Source organism: Magnusiomyces paraingens (assembly GCF_902498895.1).
Source record: "Magnusiomyces paraingens strain CBS 517.90 genome assembly, contig: contig3, whole genome shotgun sequence".
NCBI classification, from domain to species: Eukaryota; Fungi; Ascomycota; class Dipodascomycetes; order Dipodascales; family Dipodascaceae; genus Magnusiomyces; species Magnusiomyces paraingens.
In genome coordinates this window covers 126,048-137,500 of record NW_022474069.1, presented here as the reverse complement: position 1 = coordinate 137,500, position 11,453 = coordinate 126,048, and the positions used below count along the sequence as shown (strand labels likewise).

At 32.6% G+C, this 11,453-nt stretch overlaps 3 protein-coding genes across 3 annotated transcripts in view; 2 read left to right on the top strand and 1 right to left on the bottom strand.

Moving 5' to 3' along the window:
* SAPINGB_P003358 (uncharacterized protein) overlaps nt 1-1,590 on the bottom strand; it is a gene marked incomplete at both ends in the record, with an annotated part of 2,108 nt that extends 518 nt beyond the window's left edge. The window contains 2 exons of the mRNA XM_031998076.1: nt 1-1,426; nt 1,525-1,590. The exon at nt 1-1,426 is cut by the window's left edge and continues 518 nt beyond it. Coding sequence (XP_031853967.1) covers nt 1-1,426; nt 1,525-1,590 — 1,492 coding nt within the window. The remainder of the gene's footprint in view (nt 1,427-1,524) is intronic.
* Nucleotides 1,591-2,425: 835 nt separating this feature from the next.
* SAPINGB_P003357 (uncharacterized protein) lies at nt 2,426-6,639 on the top strand (the record flags this gene model as incomplete). Its single annotated transcript, XM_031998075.1, has 19 exons — nt 2,426-2,483; nt 2,549-2,746; nt 2,815-2,952; nt 3,015-3,115; nt 3,175-3,276; nt 3,330-3,600; nt 3,661-3,704; nt 3,771-3,855; nt 3,903-3,951; nt 4,152-4,213; nt 4,263-4,321; nt 4,370-4,643; nt 4,696-5,222; nt 5,273-5,413; nt 5,474-6,043; nt 6,118-6,151; nt 6,258-6,294; nt 6,435-6,519; nt 6,586-6,639. The coding sequence occupies 19 exons, from the start codon at nt 2,426-2,428 to the stop codon at nt 6,637-6,639; spliced, it is 2,889 nt and encodes a 962-aa protein (XP_031853966.1).
* A 4,052-nt stretch (nt 6,640-10,691) lies between these two features.
* SAPINGB_P003356 (uncharacterized protein) lies at nt 10,692-10,991 on the top strand (the record flags this gene model as incomplete). The annotated part of the gene is made up of 1 exon (XM_031998074.1): nt 10,692-10,991. The coding sequence occupies one exon, from the start codon at nt 10,692-10,694 to the stop codon at nt 10,989-10,991; it is 300 nt and encodes a 99-aa protein (XP_031853965.1).
* Nucleotides 10,992-11,453: the final 462 nt, after the last annotated feature.

The following is an 11,453-nucleotide window of genomic DNA, read 5'->3' as shown; positions in this document are numbered from 1 at the left end:
AGTTGGTGGAATTTCCCACAACAATGATATGAGGAATGATTTCCTTCTTGGCCCATTCCAAACCAAAAACTTCAGCAAGTTTTCTTAAATTGATTGTAGCAGCCTCACGAATAGAATAAACATTATCCCACAACCATGTCATGCACAATGGACCTAACTCTCTGTCAAAAAATGAAACGCCAAGTTGTTCGGCAAGAAGAGGAATATACTGAATGATGGCAAGTCTAACACGCCATTGCTTGTCCTTAGCAAGATCGCTGATAGCAGGTAAAAGAGATTTAGACAGAAGATCAACACCAATCACCTCATTGACCACCTGAAGCTTAGAAATAATGTTAAGTCGAACATCCGGGAATTCATCCTTAAGCATCAAAAGGAAAGTAGGAAGAAGATGCTCAATTGTCATCTCCTTGCCTAAAAGAGGTGCAAGGCGACTAATCTCAGATGCCAATGCCGAGCGAACATGTTGTGACGAATCTTGTGAAAGACCTTCAACAGAAGGAATTATTTCAGAAAGAATGCTCTCACGAGGAATAAGTTTGCAAAACCCGGGAATCTGTTTGGAAATAGCTGTACGGACTTCCGCCTCGGAATCCTTCATAAGGCCAACAAAAGCAGGAATAAACTTTTCGCGAGCAAGAGGTGAATCCAGAGCAACAGCCAAGTCCTCAAACCGAGAAGAAGCCATGTAACGCACACGCCAGCTCTTATCTGTGAAAAGAGAGTTAGCCAGGTTGACCAGCTCCACATTGTACTTGGTAATGTTTTGCTTTTTAAGAGCCTCGGCAATGGAAATAAGAACATTGGTGGAGAGAAGTCGAACTGAATCTTGGTCGTCATTAACTTGAGACTGGAACATAGAATATATGCTGCCTTCAAACTTGGCATCTTGCAAAACAGCAATAACACCAGGAAGATTGGTGGCAGCCGCACGACGGACCATTGGGGCTTCGTCAAGACAGAGAGTCTTGTACATGACTAAAAGTTCTTCTTGTGCGGCGGAGGATGCAGAAAGCTTCTTAACAACAGACGCATAAAGGCCGGTGGCGGAAACACGACTGGAAAACCACTCCGTTATAGAAAGACGCTTGATAAGAGGAATGAAATGTTCCTTGATTTGTTCTGGGGTTTGAGTTTCAATGATCTTATTTAAGGACTCCACGGCCTTGTCTCGGACCAATGGTTCTTCCATTGCGCTGAGAGACTCGAGAGTTGAAATTAACTTGTAAGCATATTCGGGACCACCAATATAAGGAATGAAGTTGCCTAATTCCTCCGCGAGAACAGTCAAAACTTCATCTTCGTCTTCCTGTGTGACTTCTTCTAAAAATGGAATAAGTTCTAAACGAGTTCGTTCTTCACCCAAAGCTAAGGCAATTGTCGAAAGTCGGTGCATAGCATTGAGTCGCAGAGTGACATCATCGTGCTATATATAGTAAAGAAAAAAATTTTTTTTAATAAACAATTCAATTAGTTATCAATGCCATTAGGTATTTTAAAATCAATCGATCATTTAATACTAACCTTAAGCTCATCAATGAGAAGAGCCAGAGGATAGATTTCTTCTGGGGTTGGCTGGTGAGGATCCATGATGAATTTAGGTACGTAACAAGGGTGGCTGTGGGGAATTTAGATAGAGCAACTAAAGTTATAGTGTGATCAATCGAGACTATTTTTATTGTTCAAAAAAAATTGACAACAATGGTTGAAGAAAGATGTATTGCAAATGAACGATGCTGCGTCTGTTGTGACGAAAGAAAATAGGGTTGTTTGATATTGTTGTTGTTTGGTGTAGTTTTGGGTTGCAAAAATAACTGGTCGAGGTAATAGATAAATACGCCTTCAATTACTTTATATCTTGAAAGAAAAATCAAAAATAAAAGAGATAAAGTGTGAGTAAGAGAAATAATAACATAGAGCCTGATAAATACCTTACCTTGATTTCTTCTTTAGATATGAGAAGAATCTCTGAGAGTAATTATAAGCTTGCGATGTTGGTAAAGAGGGCGTTGGAAAAGATGGATATTTGGTGGAGAGATTAATGAAAGAGAAAAGTGGTGGTTCTATTCTATTACAGAAACGGAGTTGGATGACAACTCATAAAAAATTTGTGCATATATTTCCTGTAACACGAATAAGCTTAGCCCTCGTCGTGGCGATTACCCTGAGAAAAAAACCCCTTGGTGGTAGTGTTATGTTACAAAAGATTTCTCCTTATTGTAATACAAATAAAGCTTAATTGGGATTTTAAAATATATAATCATTATGTAATATGTTAATTTTTCATTCAGCCGTTCATGGTTTTTATGGGGAGGGAGGGGTTCAAGATAGTGATTGTTAAATTTCTAATTCTACAATGTGCTTGCTTGTTTTTTTTTTCTTTTTTTTCTCTAACCATCGTTTATTTTTCTCCAAAAAAATTAAAATGTCTCTTCAAAAACAGACTTCTGGATTTGTAGAATCTACACTGAAAAATGTGATAGGTATAGTGCTTTTGTCTTTGTTTTTGACGTTAAAACTATGAGCTTTAACCATTTACTGTTTTTAGAGACTGCAACATCTATCTTATCAATTCTACAAGATCTAGCAAATATCACTACCACAAATAAAAATCTTGATTTAGATTTACTTGTTCATTGTAAAACGGCTCTTCCATTAGTACAGTCATTCGAAAAGAAAATTAGATATGCCCAAATTGATTCCGTAAACATATCTCATGAACTTACAAAAAACTTTGATCTCAAAAGTATGATATTTTAAATATATGTATATATATATATATATCACGACTTCTAACTTTAACATTATTACTAGTAACCACTCTTTGGAACTTATCTGTAACAGTCTCAAAGCTATCTCCTTTACCAATGTCTTCTTTAGCACTCTATCAAGTGAAGCATTTTGCTTCGCTTCTGCTTATGATTCAACAATCTTTATTTCCATCTACTTCTAGTAAGATAATAACTTTTTTTTTATGAAAAATTTCTGTTCAATTAATTTACTAAAATTTTTAGACATTTTGCGTACTTTAAAATGCTTGATTAAAACGGAAAATATTTGTATTGAATGTCAAAATTATAATGATACAGAATCTCTTTTTGAATTGAATGATACGGTATGATTGATCTTTGTAAAATATTTATAAAAAAAAATCAATTAACCCAGAAAAAAAAGTGCCTAAAACGAATTGAACCATTTCAGCCTAAGATCTCGTCGAATGAACAAGGAATGCTTAATGTTCTTAAAGCTGAGAGTTTTATTGTTCGAATTATTATGGTATGTTATTCTTTCATCATTCAAAACCTTAACTAACGTTTTTGTTGCATTAGAATTTAAAATCCGGGAATTTCGAAGTCGCTAAATCCATATTCAGGTTTTCTAATATCAAATCTTATGCAAATGGGTTCAAGTACCTAAAGTATTTGGATTATCTTATTCAACTTTTTAATTGCTCAGTTGACTTAATGTCTCAATCCAAATACAAAGAAGTGGTTGATTGGATCACGATAATTTTAGATATGTCAACATTAACGACAGCGAATTCTGCAAAAGAAACTGAACTTTTGAATATTTTACTTCGAAACGCTAATCGATTACTAAGTATTCCTTTGGATTATTAATATCACTGGGCTATTGGATCTAAATCTAACATATTACTAGTTCGTGCACTATGCACCTATGATCCTTCTATAGCGGCATCAATTGTTAAAGACATGGAAATTGCAAGTTTTTTTTAATCAGTATAGATACTTAACTAACAATCGATGTAGAAATTCCCTGATTCAACTGAGACCTTTCTATCCAAGTTTGAAGTTCTTGATGCTTTGCAAGCAGTTTCAGAGCAATATGAAAATGGTAAGTCTTCTGTATTATTCTTATTAAATGCGTTCTAACTTTTTAAGCTTTGATGGAATTTGCCTTATCAGCTGATGTTTCAACAAATATTGAAAAGTATGGTCAACTATTATTAGGTTTTGATAATTATTAACTCAAAAAAAAAAAAAAAAAAAAAAAAAAAAAAACAGCGTCATGTTTTTATTTCAGCATCTAAATTCTAAATGCAATGTTTTTATATCATTTGATTTCATCATTGCTAACAAGCTTAAATTTGAAGAAGAAAATAAGCTCTTGCTGAAAATTCTAGTGGCAAGAATTCGGCTTACCATTGAGAGTCCCAAATTCGAATGCATGGATTTAGTCGAATATTTCAGTTGTACGTTTTATTAATTGTTGAGTTGTCTTAAAAATTAACTTTTAGCCAGTACTTGAGAGAAAATTTGAATATGATCCACCTAAAGCTTTCATTGAAACTATCATGGTGGTAAGTTTAAATTAATTTTATGAATGATTATTTGCTAAATTGTTATAGATGGTTTGGAAAAAATCTCGTTCCATGGAAAATGAAGACTACAATAAAGCAGCTCTATGCCTTGAGCTACTTAATCATCCTTTTTTCAACGAAAAAATTAGTGATCCTAATGTTGCGAAAATTGAAAGACGTTTAATGTTTTTGTATGACAAATCTGGAAATTGGAATCGGATTCCTGAAAAAGAACAGAAAATGCGCGATGCTGATAGAAACGATGTCAAAACGATATTACATAAAGTCAGTTATTATCTTCAAGCTGATGATTTAGAAAATGGTAAGCTAAAAGATTAGTTGATTCAATAGACTTTAACTAAATTTATTTTTAGCAAAACATAGTATTGACCAGCTTTGTGAATCAGATGACGAGCAGATGGCAACGGTTCTTGCTCTTTCTATATCAAGAGCGCGTGATCTAAATAAACACACTATCACAATGTATGCCATGAAGAAAATGATTGATGTAATTGCACAAGAAAAACCAATCGATAAAGAGTCAATAAATCTTCCAGCTTTGATCAGGTCAACGATTCAGCTCCAGTTAAAATCGCTTAGTCAATTTACTAAAGAGTATTCTAGCAATAATCGAGAAAATGAAAACCCCTTGGATGGTATTTATAAAAATATCTCAGACACGTTATTACTGATAAGTTCTGTTATATCTCAGTCAGCACATTTTTGCTCTATGATTTCAATTGAAAATAATGCAAGGTGCAATAATAATTTAGGTAATAAGTTTCAATTTACGCAAAACGACATTTTGTGGATTGTTAGTAAAGCATATTTCAGTGCGGTTCAAGCAATGAAGTTTGCAAAGTATGAAATATCCACATCGTTAATCAATTTTGCTTTGGACGTAAGTTTATTCTGACACAAACTGTTGGTGTTTCTAATATGTTATTTTAGTTGTTAAATGTCGAAATAAGAGATGGAAGTGAGGAATATGATGGAATCGAGGAAAAACAACGATTAATTGGTATATGTACTGTTCTTTTGATCACTGCTTTAAGAAAAACTGCGGTGCAAATTAATAACAAGAAAACAGAGGTATGAACAGCGCTTAATCTTAATGAAATTTTTATAAATGTGACTAATTTGGAACATTAGGAAGAACCATCTTTAAATGAATCTGGAACAATATTGTGGAAAAAGATTAATGATTTGACACAAAAAGGGCAAAAAATATGGAAATCTTTTTCATCGTCGGACCAGAAGCACTTAAAAAACTATGTCCAAAAACTGATCATTTACGAATTAGATAGTTGTCTTCATTTGCAGGAGTGGGCTCAAATAAAACAAATTATCCAAAAGATGACAGCATTATACAGTAACACTTTTATTTCTCAAAAGTCTTCTGAGAATAAGGTTGACGAAAAGAAAAATGATATCACAAAACATGAGGCTTTCTTTTTGCAATGTGTTGTTGATTTGCTTTTAAATTGCGGCGAGCTTCCATTAGATAATTTGGTTGAATGTTTACGATTGATCGTGACAGAAAATTTTGGAGTTATTTCAAATGAAACAATGGTAGAATTATCACAAGGGGAAAAAAACAATGAAATAGAAACAGCGACAAAGTGGACTCGAATATTGGTTGGTTTGACACTCCCAGGGAGAGAAGATACATGTGTCGATGTTTTAACACACTTTAGAGAATTTCTGCGGGGGCAAGGAAAGGTAATTATGAAAAACTGGCGGTAATTAACTGTTTCTTTTTTGAAACCTGGATACTAACCAATTTTGTTAATCAGTTTGGGATTCCTGGTCAAGATATTCAATGGATAGGTAAGAAAAAAAAAATTTCTTATTATTGATGATGTCATTTCATTCATCAATGAAATGAAGCAAAAATTGGGATGAGACATTAACGGATATTAACAAATGTATTAAGCAACGTCATGTTGGAATCATGGTGTGTATCATAAACAGTAAGTGGATAGTTTTTTTTTCCTTGACTCATTTGCATTGTACAAAGGAGACTTTTGAGTTGAATGAGTCATTAGTGCGAGACAATAAGGAAGACAACCATTATGCAAAACAAGAAAGAAATTAACCGAGTATGAATTAGGCTTAGACGCGATGAAAAGGCCTTGGAATGGTGTGAAAGAGCCTTATTTTTTGCACGATATGTGAATGAACGATTTGAGCGCCAGGTAAGTTTAAGTTGATATTTTCCAGAGAAAAATTAGATGGGACTAGACTAACATTTGAATACATAGCTTCAGGAAATGTATATAAGGCTTATGAGCTCAAGCACAGGTACAATTGCTTAGATGATGAAAACGTTGTGCTTTATTTAAAAGTAGTTTACGATACATTTATGTTAAGTTGGAATACAATGTATTTGTATATTGTTTATAATTTTAAAGCAATGAAATTTTTTTTTCTAGAAAAGAATAAAAATTGAATTTCTACATCCCGCGGTAATAACGGTATTAATTATTTATATAAGTAGTAAGTACTAATTAGTAGTACCGATTATCATCAATAAGAATAATTATGTTTACATTTATATAAATGTAATGGCATTTGGCCAGTGTAACATATTGCATAGCAAGGGCATTTTTTATATTAGTGGGGTGAGAGAAGTCACATGAATACGAGTGAAAAGTTTTCCTTAGGTGCGGAAATTTTGCAGCCAACCACAAAAAATAATTATCTTCAATGTTAAAATGTGGGAGCAAGAAATCTGGGGTAAGTTTTATACAGAATTGTTTTTTTTTTTTTTTTTTTATATTAGGAGAAATGGAAGAAAATGACAACAGGGCAAATGACCGTTGGTGGCCAACCCCGCGAAAAGTTTTGCTCCCCACCATCAACCAGAGATTCGAAAATCTCAAAGAACTACTAAGAAATGTGTGTACTTGGCAGCCCATCTTTTTGACTGCTTTGTGTAACAAATGAACGTCTACCTTTTTTTGTGCTTGCAAAAAAAAGAATATTCTTATTTTTAGATATTTATGAAGAAACACATGTCTGTGTGTGTGTGTGTATGTGTGTGTGTTTTTATGTAAATTGATATTAAGAATGACACCAATATATCGGGTGACCAACCCCACGTAACGATTACTTGATACTTGACTTGTCATAAGACCGTTTTGACATGTACATACATATCCATCATAAAAATGTGGATAGATATTTTTTTTTAAAGAATTGAAAACAAGTTGTTGAAAATGTTTAAACGTTTTACCGGTAACGACAGCCCTCAAATTATTCCATTGCTCATCATTAAGCAACTTTGGTAAGAAAACCCTGTGTGTCTAGTAATAATTTATTATTATTTTATTTATTGTGTTTATTGTTTTAAAATATTGGTTTTTCTCTATGAAAACTAAATAGGGAAAACTAGTGCGTGACTGGAGATTGCTAGTGAAAATCAGGCTTAATTGAATCTTTTGTTATTCTATTTCTCTCGTGATATATTTTAACACAGGTTATATAAGTTTTTGAAAAAGTAATATAGTTACATTACTTATAAGTATTAGGACTAGTGTTTGTGCTCAGTTCTATTTGTATATATTTTTTAGAATAGATTCAAGAATAGAAAGTATACCTGCATTTTGTTACCAAGCGTATCCAGGGTAAAATAGTTGGCTATGAATAGCTTTTACAAGCACAAAAGTATTTAATACTTATACCTAAGGTACAGAATATGGAGGAATTTGCATTATATGAATGGTGTCATTGTTAAGGGGAGAAAAGGGGAGGCTACAATTGAGGGAATTAGATTCTAGCAATTTCAAGAAAATTATGTTAAAGGAAAGCTCGATTAAAGTTGCACCAACAAAATTTAGAAGGAGAAAAGTAAATAGAAATAAAAGCATATTTTTTTTTTATTTTTTTTTTTTTGCTTTCAGTATTTAATCGTAATAATGGTGTATTTCTTCAACACTGAAAAATAAAACAAGCACAACTTATTCTAACGTCCGGAGAATCTCGATATCGATATCGATATCGATACAAAAGACATTGAGAATATCACTGGATGATGATTCTGATGGGTCACAGATTGTTGGATATCATTATATTAATTAATTTATCAAGTTATCAAGTTGCTATCGATGTGTTATCGGTAAAAAAATAAAAAAATAAAAAAATGTAATAAAAAATAAAATAAAAAAATAAAAAAAAAAGTTCAATGAAAAAAAAAAAAAAATTTCACTAGCAATTTGAAAAAATTTTATTTTTACATGTGAGATGATGGAAAATTTAAAAGTTACTTCAGGGAAAAGCACATGATTGGTAGAAATTATGTACATATGGAAAAGACTAGTTTAAACAATAAAAGTCAGCAATTAGGTAATACATTTTTTTACATGTTTAACATATGAAAAGGCTGAATCAACGAGCAAATTTGGACCAGCTTTATTAAAGCAGTTCCCAAAAACCAAACAAACAACGGTCTCATTTTATTTTGGTGTGAGCAGAAAAAGAAAAACAAAAGGCTTTTTTGTTTGAAACGAAAATGTAAAATTTGCATCATTTATTTTTAAAATAGATTTTTTATATGACATATAATTATATATATATATATATATATATAATTAGATGATTTCGATATCGGATAGACTGACAAACAAAATTAGTATGTGCTTCTGTTGAGACGTATTCCATTAAGAGATTATCCGAAGTCACAAGTTTTTCCGGGCAAGTTTAGACTAATTAATGATTTACTGGATGGATGGAAAAACGCGGTAGAAACCCTTAAAGAAATTGTGAGAAATTACAAGAAATTACAAGAAATTACAAGAAATTATAAGAAATTTTAAGAGATTAGGAATTTTTGGTGATTTTTTTTTATTAATTGGTTTTGATTTGATTTGATTCTTCTTCTTTTGTTTTCATTTGAAATTGGATGTAACTTCTTTCTTCTTCCAATAAAAGATTTCAATAGCTAAATGATGGTTGCGCACATCATTTAAAGCTTCCAAATATATTGTACTAGCCTTTGTCAGTTTTTTAGTCAATGCTGTTAATCTATGTCAAGAGTAAAAGTCATTTCATCTACAAGACGTCATACAAAATTAAGGCAGATTCTAATAAAAAAAACTGTGTTCCTGGTGCGCCTATTTATGAACCAACGGTTTTAAGCCTTTTCGAAAAGAAAAAAAAAAAAAAAAAAACAAGAAAACAAGAAATTTAAATAACAGGGCTAAACAGTGTAACATGGGCGGCATACTCAGGTTCTTGTTGTTGTTGTTGTTGTTCGAGGGCGCTAGTAGCGCTTATCTTTGCCACTATGCTTTTGTTTGACAACATTACAGATCCAGAATAGTAGATACACCCGTGCCATGGTAGAAACAAGCACTTGTAAACAGGCTCTGCAGGCTTCTGTGGGCTTTGTAGGCTTTTCTTATGTTCCAAACCAAATCAGAAGATATTTAAGAGGTGTAAATGATTAACGAATCTGATTTTTTAGGGGTTGGTTCATTCTGAGCCTCTTTTCAATAACTTCACTGCCTCAAAGATAGCCCAAAGGTCTAAAGTAGTCTGGAGCCCTGGTCAAGTGAGATAAGAAAAAATCATAGGCAATCTATTTTTATTTATGTTATTTGTTTTTTTTTTTGTGGCAATAATTAGAATATTAGAATATATATTGATACATAAATGTATTCTTTTGATTGTCAAATTATTGACAAACCTTGTGTCATTTTCTTTTATTTTTGTTTGTTAGTTTGTTTGTTTGTTTTTTTATTTTGTTAAAACTGAACTAGATTGGGTTGGGCTGGGCTGGGCGGAACTTGAGTTTCGTTGTTTTTTGTAGCCACAGTGTAAAATGTATCTATGCACGTACTAACGTTCTCCCAGCCGCAACAAGAAAATGTGTCTATTGCTTATTGCTTATTGCTTATTGCTTATATAATACATATTCATTCATTCATTTTTGTGTATTTTTTTTTTTTTTTTTTTTTTTTTTTTGCTGTTGGGAAGGAGAATCTTCTGTGTTGGGAGGTGGGCTGCGGCACTTTTATTTTTATTTTTATTTTTACACACACCCCATATGTATGAAATGTATACACTTCATAAATCCCAATTATAAATTTCTATCCTTGATTTCATTATTATTATCTTTAAAAATCTAAAAATACTATCTCTCTTACTTTCTCTTACTCTCTCCACAACTATAAAAGCACTCGATCTTCCGGGTCTTTAAAGTTTTTTTTTTCTTTTGTTATTCTTCTCTATATCATCATTAAAATCAAAAACAACTTCAATATCAATAATCTCTTAAATCTTTAAAGACTATTACTTCTACTCTACTTTTTAAGTAACTCAAAAACTCAAAAACTCAAAACCAAACAAATACAAATACACAATCAAAATGGACTCTGCTAGATTAAACGCTATCATCGAAAACACTTACATTCCCTCTGGAAACAACAAGAAGTCAGACGCTGTTCCTGCTCACCACCCTTCTCTTATTATGTTGGACAATCAGACTGACACTACTCACCACCTCAAGTGCGGCTGCTGCGGCGGTGCCTGCATCACTGAGAATGCCTGGTGGGACAAGAAGAAGTCTGTTGACTCTGAGGATACTGATAGACCTTCTTACAGACGTGGCTCCAGCAGTAGTAGTATCTCGACTGTCTCTTCTTACTCGAGCAGTAGCGGTTACTAAAGGGTTGAGGATAAATCAGATTTTTTTTTCCTCTCCCCGCGCTTCCTTATCTTATGCATTTTTTATGAACCCCCTCCAAACCAACTCCTGAGATGACCTACAGTGCGATTGGCACTTTTTTAATGACCCCCTTTTATTTGTTTTTATATGTGTTTTTAGATTTTAAATTAATTTTTTTTAAAAATTTGATAATGTTGAATTTCTTGGTGATCAAGATGTATAAAAGCTTGATTAATACAAATGTTTCTTGATTAAAAAAAAAGCCGCGCGGTTGCTAGTAGGATACTTTTGTGACATTACTGGGGCTATTCTTCTGCTGCTCGGTAATAGACGGATTTTTCATAATAAATCCTCAGGGATTTCTTATCTTTGAGGAAGAACAAAAAAAAAAGCGCCTTTTTTGTTTTTTTTATGTTTTTTTATGTTTTTTTTCTGGGCAGAACCGATTTAAGGAAATGAAAA